The sequence below is a fragment of the Cetorhinus maximus genome, chromosome 21, assembly GCF_964194155.1.
Source record: "Cetorhinus maximus chromosome 21, sCetMax3.hap1.1, whole genome shotgun sequence".
Classification (NCBI taxonomy): Eukaryota; Metazoa; Chordata; class Chondrichthyes; order Lamniformes; family Cetorhinidae; genus Cetorhinus; species Cetorhinus maximus.
In genome coordinates, this window is record NC_135899.1 from 78,907,806 (window position 1) to 78,932,009 (window position 24,204).

At 41.6% G+C, this 24,204-nt stretch overlaps 1 protein-coding gene across 6 annotated transcripts in view; it reads right to left on the reverse strand.

Moving 5' to 3' along the window:
• Positions 1-367: 367 nt before the first annotated feature.
• Positions 368-24,204, reverse strand: part of LOC144696034 (ribosomal protein S6 kinase alpha-1-like) — a 248,604-nt gene continuing 224,767 nt past the window's right edge. For all 6 annotated transcript variants that reach the window (XM_078567218.1, XM_078567217.1, XM_078567222.1 and 3 more), the window contains 7 exons: positions 20,268-20,357; positions 18,538-18,696; positions 15,509-15,670; positions 14,621-14,697; positions 4,753-4,870; positions 1,723-1,860; positions 368-1,173 (listed from right to left, as the gene is read on the reverse strand). In XM_078567218.1, coding sequence (XP_078423344.1) covers positions 1,048-1,173; positions 1,723-1,860; positions 4,753-4,870; positions 14,621-14,697; positions 15,509-15,670; positions 18,538-18,696; positions 20,268-20,357 — 870 coding nt within the window. In that variant the 3' untranslated portion in view covers positions 368-1,047. The remainder of the gene's footprint in view (positions 1,174-1,722; positions 1,861-4,752; positions 4,871-14,620; positions 14,698-15,508; positions 15,671-18,537; positions 18,697-20,267; positions 20,358-24,204) is intronic.

A 24,204-nucleotide genomic window follows, 5' to 3' on the forward strand; every position in this document is an offset into this window, starting at 1 on the left:
TATACAATCTTTCCTGATGCTACCCGATACATAATAGTTCCAGAAAGCAGAATCCAAGTGATTGTTATGGGACAACTAGCTAAATGTTTAATAAATAAAAATGGCACTTGAAGGTTCCATTTGAATTGGATCAATCCCTGACAGTCATGTAAGCTGACAGTACAGAGCCCACAAAGATATTTAAGATCAATAGATGGGTGATTTGCTTTTAAGCATTTTGATTGGGCAGTTTATGTTTTAACATCTAATGATATGGCTGGAGTTTCCAGTACCCAGTGGCAAATTAAATTATTACAAGGGATTTGTTCATTTATAAAATTATTTAGTTTACATAATTATCTTAGGACCATGGGGAAAGGAAATAAAGCAGGGTAAGCACATCTTTAATCAGTGATTTACTCAGCATTTGACTGAAATTTTTACCACATATTACTGCGAAGGATTTGAGCTATGATTCAATAAATGTAAATGCAGGGGGAGAAATGTAGCACTGAAACAAGGAGGACTACATGAATAACAGTGGGCTTCAGCACACAATCGGATGTTTAAAATCTTCAAAACTCTTGAGGATGTTGCAGTATAACCTGAACATGGGCTTTGACCCGATCACAGCCCAGTGATTCACCAACATTTATGCTCTACGTGTTCTGGATATGATTTCTGCTCAAGCGTGCTCAAAACCACAGTTTAAAAAAGTATTGTCCCTTTACATGTACTTAAAAGTAACATTTTAAAAATCAACAGGAAATGCTCTTAAACAGAATTTAGAGTTTCTTGCCTGCTGCAAGATGCTCTCCACAGAAAACTAGTGTGGCAAATTGAAGACTCTACAGCAGAATTGTAAGATGAAAGCTATTTCACATGATAACAGGCAGTTCCCCCTTGGTTCCTTCCCCTTATTTTTAACCCTCAAGTACTGCAAGATTGTCCCAAAGATTCAATGGAAAGCTCACGCTCCTGTGAATTGCCATATCTTGGGGAAAGAACAGTGTCTGTGATCGTGCACATAATTTGAGCTTCCCCGGATCTTTCACTGCTCGTAGTGAGTTACAGTGAAGTGGAAGGGAGCTTTTTAAGTTCTCTGCGCTGAGCCAAAGTCGATGCCTTCACAGACTCCAATTTTGGTGCTGCCGGGGAGCTGTTCAAGGCTGAGAATGTGGCAGCCATCGCTCCCTGCGAAAAGAGGAGACAAGAAAACATTGTTAAAAAGTACCCCATACAAGAAACAAATTTCAACACAAAATACGTGAACTTGTACATTTTATTTTTCTCCATTTACTGTAATAAAGACTCCAGGTTTATGAACAGTTCAATACAATGAAACACATTTTGGTTAACTGCTTCATGGGAACCAACTATACAGTTTTGGAAACACCTTGAATATTACGCCAAGGCTACTTCAAAAACTACTGACACCCAGTGAATAAAAAGAAAAAGAATTCGTACCAGGCTACCACCATTAAAAAAAAACTTCTCGGTGGGTAGAAATATCACAACATTTGATCAGCATGCGCTTCACATCAGAAAGACAATTTGAGTGTTTGTTTTACTTCAGTAGCACAGTGCAGTTAGGTGCAGAGATAAAATGGGAGCGTTCAGGGACACAAGCCTAGTGCTGTGTCAGCTGCTGGCACGTCATAGAACTCTGCTCCAGAACATGGTGATGCCATTGGGGCAGAGGAGGATGCCAAGTGAAAATTAGAGGCGGTAAATGCAGCCTACCTTAATAAGCTGGACATCCTGCCGGGTCAGCTGGCTCTGAGGCAGCTGATCTCGGTTCATGATCCACTGATGTTTCAAGACTTGTTTAGCTGTTAAGCGTCGGTGTGGATCAACATGCAACATCTTGGAGACAAGGTCCTGTCAAATAGGAAGGTTGTAATGTATGAATGAGTTTTATTTCCTATAATTAATCAAATGAAGCAAACACCAAGCACTGCTTTCAATAATGAACAAATTGAGAAATTTGAAATGTAATACAGTGACTTGCATTTATAGGGCACTTTCAACATGTAAGAATGTCCAAGGTACTTCATTGCAGAATAATCAGAAAAAATTGGATGCTGAACCAAAGGAAGAGATATTAAGAGGAGTGGCCAAAATCTTAGTGATGGGTGGGTTTAAAAGTGGACCTTAAAGGAAGAGAGAAGGGTAGAGAAGCAGAGGGATTTAAAGGGGGGAATTGCAGAGCACAGAACCTAGAGAGCTGAAGGCACAGCCACCAAAGATGAGGTGAGGACAGGGAGGGATGCACAAGAGGCCAAAGTTCCAGGAATGCAGAAATCTGGAAGTAGAGTGATGTAGGGTTGGAGAAAATAACAGAATTAGAGGTGAGGCCACAAATGGATTTAAACAGGTAGAAGTGAAATTTAAATTTGAAGTGTTGGGGAACCAGGAGGCAATGTAAATCAGCAAGCACAGAGATGGTATAAGTGGAGGTTGGTGAAGGATAGAGTACTGGCAACAGACTTCTGGATCAATTCAAGTATACAGAGTGTGAAGAATATGAGGCTGACAGAAAAACCATTGCAATAGTCAAGTCTGGAAGGAATGCTTCAGGTGCATGTGCAAGTGATATTATAGAGGTATGCAGTATTTGTGATCAAGGAGATATGGAGTCAGAAGGGCACCTCGGGCTTAAATAGGGCAGCTAGGTTGCTGACAGTTTTGTTCAACCTGAGACAATGTCTAGTGAGGGGGTGACCATGAAATCAGAATCAGTGGTGACAGAAAAGAGTTTGTGCTGGGGATTGCGGACAATGGCATCGGTCTTGCCAACCATTAACTGAAGGAAATTACCAGTGAACCAATACTGGATGTTGGACAAGCAGTCTGACAACAGAGTTGGGGGGTGGTGGTGCAGTCGTGCAAGTGATCCAGCCAAGTGGTGCTGAGTTGGAATAAATACAGAAAATGCTAGAAATACTCAGCATGTCTGGCAGCATCCATGGAGAGAAAGAGTTAACATTTCAGGTCAATGACCTTTTGTGAGAACTGGAAGAACTCAGAGATGTAACTGGTTTTAAGCAAGTAGGCAGGGAAAGCAGGGATGGGAGGAAGAACAAAAGGAAAGATTTGTGATAGGTAAAGGCAGGAGAAATTAAGTAACAAAAAGGATGATGTACAAAACAAAAAGGAGATAGTAATGGTAACTGCTGAGTATTTCAAGCAATTTTGTTTTTATTTCAGATTTCCATGCTTTGCTTTTGTATTTTTGCAGATGAGGCTGAAGTAGGGTGGCATCACCATACATGTGGAAGCTGATTCCATGTCTTTCGATGATGTCACCAAAGCCAGCATTTTCCATGTCTTTCAATGATGTCATGAAAGCAAGCTTTTAGATAGGAATTGGAGGGAGCCAAGAGCAGATCTTTGGAGGATCCAAGAGGTAAAAGTCCAAGAGTAGGAAGAGCAGCAAATGCTGGAGATACTCTAGTTAGTATTTTATAATGGAATGATGCTCAGTGTTGTTCCACAATGAAACTCTACCTTGCTGTAACATACATACACCATATTGCTTTTTCAAAAGGACAGTAGTGCTCACACCTATGACCCTGCATGTTGTGCATTACTCAGACCTGCTTACCAAAGGTTCATTGGATGTGCATTTCTGCTCCTGATTTCCCATTGGTTTGAGATTTCAGCCTTGGGATTTTGTGGAGGAAGGTGAGGGTGGGGGGGCGGGGGGGTTGCAGAGTGGAGGCCAGCCTTTTTCAAAAGATCAATTGGAAGAACTAAAGCTCTAATCTCTCATGCATCTCATAGCAACCTGATATGAATCAATATTTGTTGGTGAGCTTGCAAAGTACTTTTTCAGCTGCTGGTGTGGAGAGCAGGATAACACTTGTGGGTTCTGGTGCTTTCATACCTTACATCATGATCAGCTGTTTGATCACATTGTCTAAAAGGGTCCAATATGCAACTAAGAAAACAGAAACCCCGTAGGAATAAAAAAAAATGTTTATACTTTGAGATTTTCATTTTAAAGTGACTTGAGCACTGAGAATGAAGTTCCCCATTTACTGCAAACATCCAGGCCAAGTACGGCACAGGTAACATGCCCTTACCCCAGAGTAAAACTCCTTGCAAGCTGTACAAGCAATAGTCCTCAATTTCAGAAGGGTCCACTATTGTACAAGTGTAACTTTTCTATTTATAACATCCATCTGTTTGGGCTCTGAATTTTCTGCTAATTTGTATTGAATTATCTGCAGTTTTGTGCCCATTAGAAGCTACCTCAAATTAATTCTAGATAGGACTGTATATCAACTGTCAGAGAGGGTAGATTTTTCTGGGCCAGATTCAAATTCAGGCCATCAGTATAGTAGCACATTGTACCAAACTGTCCCCTAGTAATTGTTCTTTTATTTCTTCCCCATGTAAAATTTGCTATTCTGTTGTAATCCAGAGTCCTAAGGAAAGGACTGGCCTCAACAATGGGGCCCAAAAGAGGAGTGGAGTAGATTTGGATCATGGCACCGAACATCAGCACACTAACATTGAATGTCATTGCACTGTTAGTCATTTGGGAAATTGCTTTTCTCTCCCATTATCAGTTCTCCATCCACAGCCTGCCATTCCCAGAATGAGGATCCTGGAAGCCAGCACCTCACCTTCTCAGCAATACAGAAGACCAGTTTGGATTAATTTTTCCTCCCTGATGGTCAAGAGTTGTAGAGTCTGCTTCAATACTGGATCGTCATTTGAATAGTATTTTGTTACATGCCTTAGCTAAAAAACTTTCAAACTGACCTTTGCAGCAGAAGAGGCTTTGTCCCAGTTTCCACCCTGCAGATTGTAATGTCCGCTCCCAATCCTAGCCAGAATCTCATTTGGAGTATCATCTGGACCATTAGCAAAAGGGGTATATCTGATTCAAGACAACCAAAGAGAAAGCATGTCAGGAGACTTGAATCCTGTTAATAGTCAGGTCCATATTCATTAGAATGCACAAAAGGACATGTCATCTACAGTAATCTCCCAAAAATCCCTAGCACATAGATTTTAGAGGAAACAATATCAGTAATTTACACCAGAGTGTGAAAACAGATACATAATCATTTCAAGCACAGAGTGTCCTAATTTTTGATTAGCTATCAGTCTAGCCACTTCTACTCAAAAAAGGAACAGAAAATTACAGGGAATTGATTGAATGGAACTGCATCCTAGCCAAGAGGCACTTAGTTGTTACCATCCGATGTTAAATATCGACTTTGGTTGAAGACTACAATGGTAAACTATTACCTTAAGTTTCAGCAACTCTAAGAGGCAATGATTGCAGCCTGATAAGTACAATTACAGCTTCACTTAGTCTGAAAGCATTGTATTTTGTTACACTTCTTTAACTTATATTTTATATGCTGTCAGCTGGTAACAGTTATGCTAAATTGCCTCTGGTCATCACCCCATAACCAGCCATGAATATCAATTTGCAGGCAACAATGAACCATCTTCTTCATGATGGCACTTTTTAGCATTTTAGTTGAAGAGTATAATAGTTCGCCAGCCACCTTCATCATATAGTTATTAGTAGGGCTAGAAAATTCAGGGTACTTTAAACAGCAGCTTTAACCAAACCCAGATTAAAATATGAACATTGGTTCTACAATTTAGGAATTAATCTGCCTTGTTAACACACCTACTCCTGAATCTGCAGATGCACAATGCATTGCACAGCAATTAAATTATATGCTTGAAAAAAAAATCAGGGCCATCATCAGGGTGCTTTTGATAAAGGAAACAATTTTAAAAATTTACATTTTAATCATCTCCACACACTTTGCACAAATTACTTATGTAGGCAAAAGAGACAGGTAATTTGTGCACAGATCAAATAGTAATTAGATTAATTTTCAAAGTATCTGTTTTGTGGTGTATCTTAATGTGGAATGTTGACCAGGTCACCAGGAAAACTCCTCAGTCTTTGAATTGTGCCATAAGATCCTCAATGCTCACCTGAGCAACCAGAGGAACCACCATTTCACGCCTTACTTGAAGGATGACACTTCAGACAGCACGAGTCTCCAACAACTGTGCTGAACTGTCAATTTGGGAAAGGTGCTGAGTAATAAGAGTATAATTGAAAGCAGAAACTTCTGATTTAGAGGGCAGAATATCATGAACCGAATCAAGCTGATACACAGGGAGAAATTCATTAAATCTGCAGGAAGACAGCAAGATAACCCAACACCAGGAGTGTGATAGCTAATTTTGTTCAAATTTACCAAACTGTGATTTGTACAAAGCAGTTGGAGAAATCCTGTTATTGCCAGGATTGAAACTATATTTTATTTTACACATTTTATGAGGATTTGCACATTTTTACTGCTGTGCTAAGGATGCTTTGTGGATTTAACAAAGCAACCGCACCACCTCTCTTGCATCTGTTGGAGGTACAGTAAGTTCTTCTTAACGTTGACTCACTTAACATTGTTTCACTTTAACATCATTAATAGAGTAGTGTATTTGTTGACCGATCCGTTTCACTTTAATGTTGTTTGCCACAGATTTCCTGTTTTGCCTGCTCACATGACCTTTCCCGCAGCACATCCACTCTCACCATTAGTCCCTCTTCCTCCCACTACCGCCTTGCCTCTGCCCAGCCTTGGTTCCTGGCATTGCTCCCTAGCCTTGCCTCCTGTCGTTGCTTCCCTTCCTTGCCTCGTGGTGTTGTTCCCTGCCCTTGCCTCCCAGCCTCTCTTCACCTTAGTACCTGGGGTTCTTGCTTCTCCACTCCTGGCTCCTGCTGCTGGCTTCACTTCTGGCTCTGTTTTTGGTTCCTGCTCTAGGCTTCGCTCCTGGCTCTGCTGCTGAACTAAACCTGAAATCCTGAGCTCCATCTAGTGGCAGATATTGGTCAGTGCAGGTAGTCAGGACTTCAGCTGCTACCTGCACTGACCAATTTCTGCCACTAGATGGGGTCTAGTCTATTTAAAAGTACTGTTATGCAGATAAGTGTACTGTAATTCTTCTAAACATGTTATATTGTACAGCATTGTACACTGCATTCCTTTTATATTTAGTGATGTATTTTATTTTGCAAGTTATTTCAGCTAGAAATACATAGTGGTGCACATATATAAACACAAGAACATGAGAAATAGGAGCAGGAGTAGGCCATTCGACCCCTCAAGCCTGCCCTGCCATTTAATAAGATCATGGCTGATCTGCCCCAGGCCTCAGCTCTTCTTTTGTACCAGCTGCTCATAGCCCTCAACTCCCCGATATTTCAAAAATCTATCTACCTCCTCTTTAAATACTTTCAGTGATCTAGCCTCCACAACTCTGAGGTAGAGAATTCCAGACATTCACTATCCTCTGAGAGAAGAAATTCCTTCGCATCTCAGTTTTAAATGAGTGTCCCCTTATACTGTAACTACGTCCCCTAGTTTGAGATTCCCCCACTAGTGGAAACATCTTCTCAACATCTACCCTGTCAAGCCCCCTCAGAATCTTGTACGTTTCAATAAGATCACCCCTCATTTTCCTAAACTCCAATGAATAAAGGCCTAACCTGTTTAGCCGTTCTCGATAAGTCAACCCCTTCACCCCAGGAATCAGCCTAGTGAATCTCTTTTGAATTGCCTCCAATGCCAGTATATCCTTTCTTGAATATGGGGGACCAAAACTGTACACAGTACTCCAGGTGCGACTTCACCAACACCCTGTACAGTTGTAACAAGGCTTCCCTATTTTTAACTCCAACCCCCGAGCAATACAGGCCAAAATTCCATTTGCCTTCTTAATTACTTGCTGCACCTGCATGCTAACTTTTTGTGTTTCATGCACAAGAACACCCAGATCCCTCTGTGCTGCGGTTCTTTGGAGTCTGTCTCAATTTAAATAATAGTCTGCCTTTTGATTCTTCCTACTATATTTTCCTACAGTAAACTCCATCCGTCAAGTTTTTGCCCACTCACTCAACCTCATGCAGATTCCTTATGTCCTCATCACAACATGCCCTCCCACCTATTTTTGTATTGTCAGCAAATTTGGGTACATTACACTCCCGGCTCTCTGTCTTCTATGTGTTAACCAATCCTCAATCCATGCTAATACATTACCCCCAATACCGTGAGCTCCTATCTTGTGCAGCAACCTTTTATGTGACACCTTATCGAATGCCTTCTGGAAATCCAAATACACTACATCTACCGGTTCCCCTTTACCAATTCTAATTGTTATATCCTCAAAGAACTCTAGCAAATTTGTCAAACATGATTTCCCTTTCACAAAACCATGTTGACTCTGTTTGATTGCATTAAGCTTTTCTAAATGTCCTGCTAATTCTTCCATAATAATGGACTCTAGCATTTTCCCAACGATAGATGTTAAGCTAACTGGCCTATAGTTTCCTGCTTTTTGTCTCCCTCCCTTCTTGAACAGGGGCATCATATTAGCGGTTTTCCAATCCACTGGGATCCTCCCGGAATCCAATGAGTTATGGAATATTTCGACCAATGCCTCCACTATCTCTGCAGCCACTTCCTTCAAAACCCTTGGATGCAGGCCATCAAGTCCCGACTACTTGTCTGCCTTTAGTTCCACTGGTTTGTTAAATACTTTGTCCCTTGTGATAGAGACTGTTACAAGATCTTTCCTCCCATTAGCTCCATGCTTATCTGATATCTTTGGGATGTTTATAGTGTGAAGACTGATGCAAAATATTTGTTTAAATTATCTGCCATTTCCCTGTTCCCCATCATCGATTCTCCAGTCACATCCACCAAGGGTCCCACGCTCACTTTAGCCACTCTTTTTCTTTTTATATACCCGTAGAAGCTCTTGCTGTTTGTTTTTTTATTTCTTGCCCATTTACATTCGTAATCAATTTTCTCCATCTTTATTAGCTTCTTAGTCATCCGCAGCTGGTTCCTAAAAAATTCCCAATCCTCTGGCCTACCACTGGTTTTTGTCACTTTGTACGCCTTAGTTTTTAGTTGGTTACTCTCCTTGACCACCTTTGCTAACCACAGATGGTTCATCCTTTTCATCGAGTCCTTCTTTTTGACCGGGATAAATTTTTACTGAGCATTATGAAATATCTGCTTAAATGTTTGCCATCCACTGACCTTCCCCTTAGTCTATTTTCCCAGCCCGCTTTAGACAAATCTATTTTCATACCTCTGTAATTGCCCTTATTTAAGTTGTGGACACTGGTTTGAGACCCGAGTTGCTCACCGTCAAACTGAATTTGAAATTCAACCATGTTTTGATCGCTACCCCTTAGAGGATCCTTAACTACAATATCTCTTATTAATCCCACCTCATTGCACATTACTAGATCTAAAATAGCCTGTTCCCAGATAGGCTCTGCAACGTATTGCTCTAAGAAGCAATCCTTGATTCACCCTACAAATTCGTCTTCCATGTTACCCCTGCCAATCTGATTTGTCCAGTCAATATGCAGATTAAAATCACCCATAAAAATTGTAGTAGCACCCTTCTTACACACCTCCATTATTTCCCAATTTATACTCTGTCATACAGTGAGGCAACACTTCAGGGGCCTATAGACAGCTCCCACCCATGACATCTTCTTCCCCTTGCAATTCCTTATTTCCACCCAAACTGATTCCACATCACAATCTATTGCACTTGTATCATTACTCACCAGCACACTGATACCTTCCTTTATTGACAAAGCTACCCCACCTCCTTTTCCTTTTTGCCTATTTTTCCGGAATGTCGGATACCCTTGAATATTGAGTTCCCAGTCTTGGTCAACCTGCAACCACGTCTCTGTAATAGCTATCAAGTCATATTCATTTATTTATATTTGTGCTGTCAACTCATCTATCTTGTTACAAATGTTGAGTGCATTCAAATAAAGAGCTTTTAAGCTTTGACTTTCTACCATTATTGCTCATTCTGGTTCTGATTTCCGCTGCACGCTTCTGCTTATATTTTCTGCCCCTTCCTGTCACACTTTGATTATCATTCGCCTCTTCACTACACTGCACCTCTACTTTTTCATTTCTTTTTGATCTTTTAAACTTCCCTTCAATTAATTAATTCCCCCCACCAATTGGTTTGAAGTCCTATCTACAACCCTAGTTATACGATTCACCAGGACACTGGTCCCAGCATGGTTCAACTGAAACTCATCCCAACGGAACAGCTCCCTCCTTCCCTAGTATTGGTGCCAGTACCCCATGAATCGGAAACAATATATCCCACACCAATCTTTGAGCCATGCATTTACCTCTCTAATCTTATTTACCCTATGCCAATTTGCTCGTGGCTCAGGTAATAATCCGGAGATTATTACCTTTGTGGTTCTGCTTCTTAATTTACCGAACCGCTTGTGGTCCCTCAGCAGAACCGCTTTCCTGGTCCTACCTATGTCGTTGGTACCTACATGGACTACGACAATTGGATCCTTCCTCTCCAGCCCAGAAGAGATATCCTTAACCTTGACACCAGGTAGGCAACACAGCCTTCGGGATTCTCTGTCTTTGCTGCAGAGAACAATATCTATTCCCCTAACTATGCCAGCTCCTATTACTACTACATTTCTCTTTTCTCTCCCACACTTGAAAGTGCTCTGTACCACGGTGCTGTGGTCAGTTCGCTCATCCTCCCTGCAGTCTGTGCCCTCGTCCACACTGGGAGCAAGAATCTCGCACCAATGGACAAGGGCATTGGCTGAGACTCCTCCAAAGCTAAGCTCTGGATCCCCATACCTGCCTCATTCGCAGTCACACACTCCTGTCCCTGACCATGGCCCAAATTTGATGTAATCAATCTAAGGGGTATACCTGTCCCCTGAAACACAGTGTCCAGGTAACTCTCCCCTTCCCTGATGTCTCAGTGTCCGCAGCTTGGACTCCGGCTCATCAACTCTAAGCCGAAGTTCCTCGAGCAGCCAACACTTGCTGCAGATGTGGTCACCATGCATCGCACCGGCGTCCATACTACAGCTACAACACATTGCCTACCCAGCCATCTCTATTCTATTTAATTAAGTTGGATGTTAAATATTTCAAAAGTGAATTTCTTAACTGTATTGTTCAGCTGTAATAACGTCTCCCAACTTAAACCATTTGGCCAATCAAAAGAGACATAGAAGAGATACCCACCAATCACCTACCTGTTTTCCTTTGACATCACACTTTGGCTCTGACAGGTAGAAACAGGTTGAAGGGGCTCTCTGCCACCAGTTTTATCCCCCGCCGCCGCTGCCCTTCTCATGCAGGTCTGCTCTCCGTGTGCTGGGCTTCCCTCTCTGCCACCAGTTTTATCCCCCGCCGCTGCTGCCCTTCTCTTGCAGGTCTGCTCTCCGTGTACAGTACAGTATTTAAACTTGTACATTGGATTTTCCAGGTGAGAAATGTCCGAAGGAACCTAACTCTGGCTTTAACATTTATTCTTATGGGAACCTATGATTTACTTAAAAGTCGTTTTACTTAAAGTTGCAATTTTCAGGAACACAACCACAACTTTAAGTGAGGACCCCCTGAACTCCTGAACTGGAACACAGCGCATGTCCAGCATCGCCATCTTCAGGAACTAAGGCACACTGTTCTTCAATGTGCCACTTGGCAAACTCAGTATTTTCAGAGCTTGACAATTTTAAAAATGGCAATAGGGATATAGGAATTGCTAGACAAAGACCGAACAAGGCTTATCTGGTTCTTCTACCATTCTGTTCACCACATGATGTAACAATAATAGAAATACAGATTTCATGACAATCAATTTCTAATCATTAGTCTACAACGATGCAAAGAAGACAAGTAAAACTCCCACTGGTAAAAAGCATTGGAAGCCATAGTTCCAAAAGTCACCTGTCCTCCCAAGCATGCAACATCAACCTTCCAACATTGTCCATGGCAAAGTACAACATAAAAGCATGAATGTCACAGGTTGCAGCGTTTTGTGTAGTACAAGCCTAAAGAAATAAGAACACAAAAGGAACTGGAGTAGGGCATTTGGCCTGTCGCGCCTGCCCTGTTATTCAATAAGATCATGGCTGATAATACCTATTATTCTGTTGTATGACATTTTCTTCATTAACAGAAGCGGGTGCATCTACCTGAGAATTGTTTGATTTGTGTTTTTTCTTAATTACAGAGTGTTTATAGCACTAGAACAGGCCAATGAGGGAGATTGCAGTAATACAACTCTCCCCTTCAGTAAGGTGGATAAATACAATGCCCCACCTGCAAGGCTGGAGGGAGGAGCAATATATCATTCCAAATTAGCTACTCCGAGAATCAAAGAACAGAAAATCTGTGCAGATGGAAGTCCAGCAGTTTCATGAGATGCCACAATAGTTTATGGAAATGGTTGAACAAAATTTGGGCATAATAAAGAAGAATCACTGTTTGCATACCAGTAATTACTGTGCCAGAGAGATGCTGAGACTGAGGCTTTATTCATTTTGAAGAAAATTGTTAAAAATTTACATTTTAATTACCTCTAAATGCTTCACACAAATTACTTATGTAAGTTAAGAGGCAAGCAATTTCTGCACAGCAAAATCTCACAAAATTAGATTAATGATGAAATTATCAACTTCATAGTGAGTTTGAGAGTGGCAGAAAGTTGTTGATATGCAGGCTTTGCTCATGGATTCCAAATAAATTGATGGCGCCATAGATTGGGACAAAACACTAGTTAGAGGTCCAACAGAATCAGTGGTCACCAAATAAGCAAGATCTATTGAAGCAAAACAAAAACTGCCATCAACAAACACCAGCTGAATTAAAGCTGAAAACTTTATAAAGAAAAAATGTTTCTGAAAAAGGAACTAGAGCAGTGGAGGTATATGGACCTGCAAATGTTAAAATGAATTGATAATGATTCACAACACTATGAATAGGAAAAACAATTCAAGGGCCCCCATTAAATAAAACTTACAAAACGAACTTTTGAAGATGGAAAGAAAAAGCAAAACACCTTAAATCAGTATTGTCTTGTGACATTTGATTCTGAAATTAGGTTCTAATGACAGGATTCCTCTTTTCACCAGTTCCTTGGCATTTATCTTCAAATTACTTTACCCTAGTTCTTTGCAAGAGGCGTTTTGCCATTTCATTTTGCATCCGTCAAGCTAATTGGTGTACTTTTCTATGTGATGCATAGGTACATTGTCTCCACAGGTACCTGAAAACAGCTTTTAACAACGAGTAGAATTAATCCCCCACACACTCAAATTTGTCCTGGGGTTCTTAGCTGATGTTTGAAGCAGAGTAGCAACTAACAACAAGTGTGGCAAACGATGATAACGACTGACACTTGAGTTGTTTTTGCCAAAATGACATCTCTGCAGTAACAAGTGTGCATGATTATTTGCACACTCAGCTCAGGTGATCAACTCTCAAGGAGACAATTCAGGGACATGCTGGCATGAGGGTCCATTAGAGTGGGGGAAGGGTGCTGGTGGGCTGCAAGAGTGGGATGGTGGGCTACCAGAGATGTAAGAGCAGGGGCAATGGGGGGAGATGCCAGGGCTGTGAGAGGGCACAAACGGGAGTGAAGCACATGCGTCAGATTTAAGGGTCCAAAATTATGGGAAAAACAGCATCCTGGATGTGTGCAACCTGGGGCAGCTGCATAAAATAAGGGTCAGTTGGTCACCCTGACTCAGCTACTGTTGCTGTTCAGCAAAAAAAGACTGTAGTCAATTGTATCACCAATTGATACCTAGATGGGATGCACAAAAGGTGGTGGGGTAAGATTCACATAGGGAAAATGGTAGCGTGAGTAGGAAAGAAGCTGCACCAGGAGAAACTAGAAACAAAAAACAGATACAGGCATCAAAATCGAAAAAAGTCTGACAAAAGGACCAAGCAGAGAATATAGTGATGAAAGCTTGCATCCCTGTTGCAATCAGTGGCAAAAAGAAGTTTCACAGCACTTTTTTTTCCATTTGTTCATGGGATGTGAGTCCAAGACTATTGCCCACAGTGCCATTAGGGAAGGAATACCAGGATTATGGCCCAGCAAGAATGAAGGAAAGGCAATATAATTCCAAAGGATGGTGTGCAACTGGGAAAGGAATTTGCAGGTGGTAGTGCTCCCATCCATCTGCTGCTCTTGCATTTCTAGGTAATAGCAGCCGCAGATTTGGAAGGTGCTGTCAAAGGGACTTAGGCAAGTTACTGCAGTGCATCTTGTAGATGGTACATACAGTTGCCACTGTCATTGCTGGAGGGAATGAAGAGTGAATGTTTAAGGTGGCAAATATGGTGCCAGTCTTGCAGGCTGCTTTGTCCTGGATGGTGTTGAATTTCTTGAGTGTTGTTAGGGCTACACTCATCCAGGTAAATTGGGAAAATTTATACTAGGCTGGAAATATGGCAGTGCCAAGAGGAAGAGAATGGTTTTCAGTAGGCTTTTGAAAGCAGCGAATGAGGTGACAAGGACAAGGTGTTGTGAATGAACAGCACCTGATGGCGGAGGAGAAGGAGCAGGGAACCAAGAGCATTGCAGCAGTGGCGGGTCTACATGGAGGAAGTTACAGAAGGGCAATAAAATGTTCATTAATATTGATCATTTGCATTTTGCCAGACTGTTTTCAGCTCTGGGATACTTTTTTGGTGTACAGTTACAGATGGATTGAGTAAATTCTTGGCAAAACACTGGCTACATACAAAGGAAGAAAGTCACTCACCCGGCCAACATGGTGTAGAGTAAAACACCCAGACTCCAGATATCACAGCCTTCATCATATCCTTGGCGTTTGAGAACCTGGACACAGACATACCTCTACTTATATTCCTACTCATTGTATGATGTTCAATAAAACTCATAAAATAGGCATATATAGGGAATAACAAAGCAATGAATTGATTCCTTTCTTACCTGCCCTTATTGTAGCAAGAACGTCATGGAAATGACTTTTCCTGCTCCCACATTTACTTCCCTAACACCCCTCCCCGCAACTCCTCCTAAGGATTGATCCTTGGCCCATTCTCTTCATTACCTACCTACTGCTCTTTGCTGACAATCATTGAAAACATTGAATCAGGTTCCACACGTATTCTGATGATAACCAGCCCTACCTCCCCATCGCCTCTTCTAACTTCTTCACTGCCTCGATGTTGTCAGAATGCATGTCTGACATCCAAGGTTAAATAATAGATTGGTACTACTGCACTCAGTACTCCGCTGAACTTTCTTCTCTTGTTTCTTTTAAACTCCAAATTTCTAATTCCTGAGCACTTTCCTCCCTGCATTGAAATCAAGAATATAATATAACTGAACATTTTTTTTCTTAGCACTTCAAAACTGTGGAACTTCTAATCTCCTTTAGCCTTCCCTCCTGTAATCTCAAGACCCTTAGAACTCAAGCTTGATGTCTCTCAACACTACTTTACTGATTTACTTAATCACTTTTGCTTTTTTTTCCAACCATGGTGATGAAATGTAGAGGTTCAGACTTGCATTCATGTTTCTCAGACTTGGTACCTACTTCACAAATTTCAGCTTCAGATCAGTTTAGGAACTAGGTTTCCTTATTTCCTGCAAAATCATCTTAATCACATAAGAAAACTCTCACCTCTGGTGCAACAAAGTTGGCTGTGTAGCACGGAGTCATCAGGAGCCCATTGTCAGCCCTTAGCTGCTTAGCAAAACCAAAGTCACAGATTCGGATGCACTCAGGGTTACTGGATTCATCCACGTACAAGATATTACTTGGTTTCAGGTCTCTGTGAACCACCTGCAAAAGAGAAACATCTGATTAAATAGGTAAAGTACATTCAGAGAGATCTTCAGCGGATCAAATCATCTTTCAAGATTCTGTTTAAAGATTTTTCTCATGGCAAATAAGAGATAGCAGTACCAAGCATAGTAACAGTTTTCACTTTGGCCATCCAGTCTCTAAGTTAAGCACATCCAGGCCAAATATAATGTGGGTTAAATGCAGTTTAAAGTTCCTTCCACACCTGCTGCAACATGCTTTAGTTTAATCTCACAATAGCAACCCCTACTACAGCAAGGATATTTCATTTTCCCACCCTTTCACCCACCCTTAAGAGTTTACACAACAGTTAATATACTACCATTCTATTTTAATTATTTTTCAGGATTGGGGATTGCTAGCAAGACCAGAATTTATTTTCTAACTCTAATTGTCCTTGGGAAGTTGGTGGTCAGCCTTCTTTTTAAACCACTGCAAACCATGTGAGGATGCACCCATAATTGGATGACTCCACTAAAGAGCCAGCATAGGGACAATGAACCAAATGGCCTCTCTCCTGACTGTGTGATACAAACCAGGTGACACTGCCCAGATGTATCTAAATTACACTAATCGTGGCTGGATTTTTAAAAATTCAGTCACAGGATGTAGGCTTTGCTGGCTGGGCCAGCATTTATTGCCCATCCCTAGTTGCCCTTGAGAAGGTGGTGGTGAGCTGCCTTATTGAACCACTGCAGTCCATATGGTATAGGTACACCCATAGTGCTGTTAGGAAGGGAGTTCCAGGATTTTGACCCAGCCATGGTGAAGGAACAGTGATATATTTCCAAGTCAGGATGGTGAGTGACTTGGAGGGGAGCTCCCAGGTGGTGACGTTCCCATCTATCTGCTGCCCTTCTCCTTCTAGATGGTAGTGGTTGTGGGTTTGAAAGGTGCTGTCGAAGGAGCCTTGGTGAATTCCAAAAACCAGGTGGATCCAAAACCAGGTCCCAGAGATGAAAGCACAATGCTGTAATTTACTCAAACAAGTTAGTCCTCAATGACTATTTAAAACAATGGACAAATCAAACTGCCTTATCTAAAGTACAAAATATCCCCCCTTATTTGAACCACCAACTTGCCTGTACCATTTTTAGGTGACAGGTTGGGGGAGAGTTACAAGCCACCAACTCCACTAAAGAGTTGTGAGTCATTCCTCCCGCCTTTCTGTAAGGAGGCACTTTGTTTCCATTTGGCAACCAATCCCTATTTTCAAAATGGATGGTCAACTCTAAGACTTTGATATGCATGGAGTTCCAGAACAAATCTGCAAAGTAGGGAGCACAGGAGCAACCTGAGCTCTGTTTTTTAATGTAATTTGCCTTTTTGTTATGGTAAGACTATGTAAAATATAAATTATCCAGGATCTTAAATATAGTTTAAACGCCAGGAAGAAATTTCTACCCATGTTACGTAATGCTAGGGAGTCAAAACCCATATTTGACTTTTAAATCTGAGGTGATGAAGTCAAGTTGAGGCTGCATTGGGAGTTCTGTGTTCAGATTCGGTCCTCATATAGCAGAAAAGATCAGAAGAGAGCAATACACTGACTTCTGGACTTAGATGCTCAAGTTGAGGGAAGTAATATATTCAAAGACTATTACTGGAAAAGAGATCGAGGAGAGAGTACTTGTGTGAGGTTTTAAGATTTTCATACTTTTGGGAAATTTGGCATGAAGAAAATTATACTATTAAACATGGAACTTGAGGACTTGGGGACACAGCTTGAAGTTAAGCGAGGGTCAGGGGAACAAAAGAAAATAAGAAATGTAAACCAATTTTCTTAAGGAAGAATTGTGGAACAGAATAGAAGAAGGGGTAATGGAAAAAAACTGCAGAAGGGCTTTATAGGGCCAGATAGATGTGTGTTAGGGAATGGGTTAAGGGCTACTGCCATCAGAATAACACCAATAAACACAGGAGATCTAGAGAGCTAGGCTAGAGGAACATTCTTTTGTGCTAAAATTACACATTTTGCTCCCAATATTTGCATTAACTGTATAAAAGTTTAACTTCCCACTCTATCCACTTAAAATATTTTATCAACTCTTAACAGAGTGTAAAATATCAGGCAATACAAAATGTAAAGTGCTGCATTGTAAAGCAGAGCATGGCACACAAAAATCATACAGGATACAGGTGATTGGATGTTATAAAATACAAATTCCATTAGGGAATAGCCAATATTGATGAAAAGCTGTGCTGCAAGACAAAGGGCTAGATTTTCAGCTTGGCGTGCGGTTGCGCGCCCAGCACACACGAGTTCCAATGTCATTACACATTGGTGCGATATTTCGGTGGGTGGGGGCCCGCCAACAATTAAGAGGGTTGTTAAACCCATTAATAAATTAATTAAAGTGAATTTTTCACTGCTCATCCAACCTTATTTTTGGCAGCAGGCGAATAGGCCAAGTGGCCTTTACATTTTTAAGGAAACCTCATCCATGGGCGGGATGAGGTTTCCGATGTTAATTAACAATAAAATAAATAAATTTAAATCTCATTTTTAACATGTCCCTGCTCATGTGACAGAGTCACATGAGGCGACATGTTTACCTTAATTTTAAAATCTTGGTTTTTAATGTTAGAAATCTTCAGCTCCCTGAGGCAGCTCTGTGCCTTCAGAAAGCTTTCACTGAGTGCACCCGCGCGCATGCACTCATCCTCTTCCGCTCTCCACCCAGGCAGCGCAGAGCGCTTTAGCGCACGATTCACGCTGGCTGGCCATTAATTGGCCAGCCAGCGTGAAATCACTGTCGGGGCCCGATGGCAGGCGGCAGGACATTGCACAGCCCGCCCGACAAGGGGGAAAATCCTCCCCATAATTGGGTACAGGGATCACTTACCCCTTGAGAATGCAGGTATTCAACTGTCTTGGCAATCGTGTGAAGAAGAGCACTCGCCTCCCTCTCAGAGAAACCCTTCTGCTGTAATATTTTATCCAGTAGTTCACCGCCTCTCATTAGCTCTGTCACCAGGTAGATATATTTACTATCGTTGTAGACCTAGATACATATCACCGTGACAAAACAAAAGACTGGTCAGAGAATCCAATAATTGCCCTGTAACATCTTCAGTTCTTTAGCTGTTGATTTATTTTTGGTTTGATTAGTTTCTCTCTTTCATGTTCACGTCATTCATGGCTAAAAGGCAGACTGAAACTAGTTCACTAGAAGATCTGTATTGGATACTCTTGCACGTTCCTGGCCACTGACACAGTATTATAAACCAGGTTATTGCCATGCTCATGGCTGGAAAATCGCTTTGGTTCCAAAAGATGGGAACAGAAATGGACTCATTTGTCTGCAATCATGAAGCACACAATAGTGAACCATTTTAAAAGCATAGCAACAACTCAATTATATCTGATGAAAACAGAGTTATTCAGGATTGAACAAATACTTTGCCAAATACTTTAGCTATGAAACACTGTTCTTTAAAACGCAAATATTTATTAATTATATAGTAGTTTATTCAAATCAGTATAGGAATTAACAAATTAATTTGTCTATATTTAGGTATGGGAATGAGCCGTCCTTAAAATGGTGTTTTTACATTAACCACTTAAATTTGTTCTGATTGATGGGCAAGTGCAGTGGTTATATTACGAGACTAGTAATAAAGGGGCCTAGACTAATAACCCAGTGAATGTGAGTTCAAATACCACCATGGCAGTTTCAGAATTTAAATTTTTTTTTTTCAAATTGGAAATATAAGGCTGGTATCAGTAAAAGTAATCTCAAAATTGTCAGACTGTTGTAAAAACTCAACTGATTCAGTTCATTAGTGGAAGAAATCTGCCATTCTAGTTTATATTTGACTCCACTTCCACACCAGCCTTAAATTTTGGCTCTTAACTTCCCTCTGAAGTGGCATTGCAAGCCACTTAAACCATTTAAGAAATAGGAATGGACAAAAATTCCTGTGATGCCTCCATCCTGGGAATTAATTAAAATAAAACATAAGGCAGAAATAAAATATCAGGAATTCATGCCTTTGTGCAATCTAATCTGGGTGAAAAAATGTTGGTCTCTCTCCATTCCTGCCACTTCCTCACCTGATAATGCTCATTAGGTTTGAGGGTCCAATCACCTGCATAACTTTATCCAAATAGGCACAGTTCACATGCTCCTTGACACTGAGTATCAGCAATTTGAGTGTAGTGGGCAGGATCTCAACTGTGCCTACGGTTGACATTGATGCACTTTCTAGCAAGAGCTGCTGGATAAATTTTAGAATGATTTTTCTTCTCTCCAACCCAGGATGCCTGGCCAATTTTAACACACATTGCTACCCAGCTGAATTTCTAACTCAGCAGAACATTGTACTGTACCTAGCTTGCCCAGCTCAGTTTCATACCATGAAATGCGTTTGTTCAATGAGCTATGGGGGCATGCAAGTTGCCTTTCATTTATTACTGAAATCTAACATTGCAGTGTCACAATTGCAGGCATTAATGAGGAAAATGCTCTGAATACTTGACATTTTCACAATTTATGAGTTATATTCTATTAGGCACTTTTTTTTGTTGCTGATAGTGCCTCTCACCCATTCAACAGGTTACCCTGGCACTCACATCTTTCAGCGTAATGATGTTTGGGTGCTGCCCATAACGCAACAGGATTTCAACTTCCTCTGAGGGATCTCTCTTGCTCCTTTCAATAATCTGGAAAAAGGAAACATAAAGACTTCATAATAGTTGCTGATACAAGATGAGTCTAAATTAAGTGGAAATTAGGCCACAGTGTAATTACCTTATAGGAACAATGTGTGGGGACAACAAAATGAACCTCCATTTTATTATTATTCAAGTCATGCCACAGTTAGGGAGCATGGATTGCATTTAACCTATGACCTCCCAAAGGAACTGTGAGCATATTACCCAGCATAACCTAGCATAGTACAAAATTACAAGTTTGGCAGTTAACAGCAAAGAAAACAAAACATGCCCTGCTACTCCAATATAGCAACACAATGGCGCTTGGTTGATATTGAGACATTACTACAGGAATGTGTGGAAACAACATCTTTTAAAGTTATACTGACCTTTCTTTGATAACATGTCTAGTAATGGAAACTTGGCACCAGGTCAACCTCTGTGAATGACTCAGTAATCTGAACCAAGAAAAATAAAACTATCCAAGATACTGCTGCTAATTGGTCAGCCTGCCTGGGTCATTATTGGAAATCAGTCTATTACTGGAGGTGGAAGTCTTCCCACTCAGCCCCCAATAAACCTGGAGAGACCTTAGGTACTGCTTCCAGTGGCTTGAGGAGGTGTCAGCTGTGGCTCAGTTCATAGCACCCTCGCCTTTGAATCAGAGGGTTGTGGGTTCATGTCCCACTCCCAGAAACCAAGAACTGTGATTGTACTCGAAAGAGTTGCAATCTGTGACTGTTGATAACTCGAAAGAGTTTCCAGTGGCTTGAGGAGATGTCAGCTGTGGCTCAGTTCATAGCACCCTCGCCTTTGAATCAGAGGGTTGTGGGTTCATGTCCCACTCCCGGAAACCAAGAACTGTGATTGTACTCGAAAGAGTTGCAATCTGTGACTGTTGATAACTCGAAAGAGTTTCCAGTGGCTTGAGGAGGTGTCAGCTGTGGCTCAGTTCATAGCACCCTCGCCTTTGAATCAGAGGGTTGTGGGTTCATGTCCCACTCCCGGAAACCAAGAACTGTGATTGTACTCGAAAGAGTTGCAATCTGTGACTGTTGATAACTCGAAAGAGTTTCCAGTGGCTTGAGGAGATGTCAGCTGTGGCTCAGTTCGTAGCACCCTCGCCTTTGAATCAGAGGGTTGTGGGTTCATGTCCCACTCCCGGAAACCAAGAACTGTGATTGTACTCGAAAGAGTTGCAATCTGTGACTGTTGATAACTCGAAAGAGTTTCCAGTGGCTTGATCAGCCAGGACCACCATACACATTACACACCTTGGACAAGCAGTGGGAAGCTTACTGGTGTTCTGTATTGGTATGTTGTACAGTTTTAAACTTCAGCAGTTCTCCTGCACACGCACAAAAGCAACAGAAACTTATATTTACATAGTGCCTTTAACATAATAAAATGCCCCAAGGCATTTTACAGGAGCAATATAAAACAACAAATGACACCTTGTCACATAAAGAGATATTAGGTCAGATCGATCAAAGAGGTAGGTTGTAAGGAGCGTCTTAAAAGAGGTCGAGAAGTATAGGGAGAGAATTCCAGAGTTTAAGCCCTGGGTAACTGAAAGCATGGTCCCCAGTGGCAGGACAATTAAAATTGGGGAGGCTCAAGAGGCCAGAAATAGATGAGCACAGATATCTCAGAGGGTTGTGGGCTAGAGGAGATTACAGAGATAAGGAGGGGCAGGGCCCTGGGAGGGGTTAGAAAACAAGGAAAGAGAATTTTAAAATCAAGGCGTTGCTTGACTGAGAGCCAATGTAAGTCAGAAGCACAGGGATGATGGGTGAAAGGGACTTGGTGTGAGTTAGAACATGGGCAGCAGAACGTTGAATGACATCATTTGAAGTTTATGGAGGATAGAATGTGAGAGGCCAGCCAGCAGTGCATTGGAATAGTCAAGTCTAGAGATAGCAAATGCACGAAAGGCAGGAGCAAAGTCGACCGATGCTACAGAATTGGAAAAAAAGGGTGGTCTGAAAGATGGTGCGAACTTATCTCGGGGTCAAACACGGCACCAAGGTAACAAACAGTGTAGTTTACACTCGGACAATTGTCAGGGAGAGAGATGGACTGGTAGCTAGGGAACTGAGTTTGGGGTGAAGGTCGAAAACAATTGCTTCAGAGCTCCCAATATTTAATTTGAAGAAATCTCTACGCATCCAGTGCTGGATGTCGGATAAGCAGTCTGATAACCAACCTAGCAACAGTGGAGAAGTCAAGAGTAAAGCTGGCAAGATAAAGCTAAGTGTCATCAGCATACATGCAGACACCAATATATTTTCAGATGATGTCACTGAGGTCAGGGGTGTAGCAGTAACATCAGATGCCCATCTGAGGAGATGGGTTCAAATCCACCATGGCAACTGGTGGAACTTAAATTTAATTAATTAATAAATGCAATGAATTAATACATTTTGAATTGAAAGCTAGTCTCAGTAATGGTGACCATGACAACTATCAACAATTACTGTAAAAGCCCATCTGGTTCACAAATGTCCTTTAAGGAAGGAAATCTGCTATCCTTACCTGGTCTGGGCTACATGTGACTCCAGACCAACAACAACATGATTGACTCTTAACTGCCCTTTGAAATGGCCTAGCAAGCTGCTCAGTTGTACCAAACGGCTACAGAAAAGTCAAAGAGAACTGAAGTGGTTCAAGACAGTGGCTCACCACCATTTTCTCAAGGGGTGGACTCTAAATAAGGATGGAAAACACTTGTTAGTGACACCCGCATCCCATGAAAGAATAATTATTTTTTAAAAAGGTGCAGCATGTAGATGGGAAATAGGAGGGTGCCAAGGGGGATACCAGAGGTAGCAGTGTAGGAGCAGGAAAAGAAGCCATTGCAAATGATACACTGGCTATGGTTAGATAGATAAGAATGGAACCAAGTGAGAATAATCCCAACAAGCTGGAAGAAAGTGGGAAGGAGCTGGAGGAGGATGGTGCGGTCAACCACGTCAGAGGATGCAGACAGGTTGAGAAGAATGAGGAGGGTTAATTTATCTACACCACAGTAACATAGGATTTCATTTGTGACTTTGAAGAGCCATTTTGGTACTGTGGCAGGGGTGGAAATCTGATTGGAGGGATTCAAACATGGAGTTCTGGAAAATGAATTTGGAAGGCGGCAACATATTCAAGGGCTTAGGAGAGGAAAGAGAGATTTGAGATGGGGCGGTAGTTTGTAAGGGCAGTAGGGCAAGGGTTGGTTTTTTTGAAGAGGGGGTGATGATGGCCAATCTAAAGGAGAAAGGGACAATACCTTATGAGAAAGAACCATTAACATGGGCACCAGGAGGGGAAGTTGGGTGGTCAGCAGTTTAGTGGGAATAGGGTCAAGGGAGCAGAAGGTGGGTCTAATGAACAAAATGATCTCGGAGAGAGGGAGATAGGAGAGAAACTAGAAAAAGATGCCAGTTCAAGGTAGGACAGAGGGGAGCTTTACAGCAAGTCTGGCTTGGTGGGCTGGTGGAAGGAACGGTCCCAGGAGAATCAACTGATTGGATGATCTCGACCTTAGTGACAAAAAGTCCTGAGCTCCTTGCACTTATTGTTGGAGGGTGGAGGAAACCTGGGAGTGGGGTTTGCAGTGCAGAAAAGAAGTCGGAGTTATCTTTTCTACAGGTGTGGAGTTCACTGTGGCTTGGCCCAGCAACTAAAAAATGATGCATTTTTTAATAGCAGGCAGCTAGCTGACCAAAACAAAGGGATTAGAACGGCATTGGTAGAAGGGGTGAAACAAGTCATTTGCCAGTCCTCCCCATTAGAGAATGCTCCATGAAGATAGAAATAAAGATTATGTTTTAAAAATGGAAAATGTTTTACTCAAATTTATCATTTC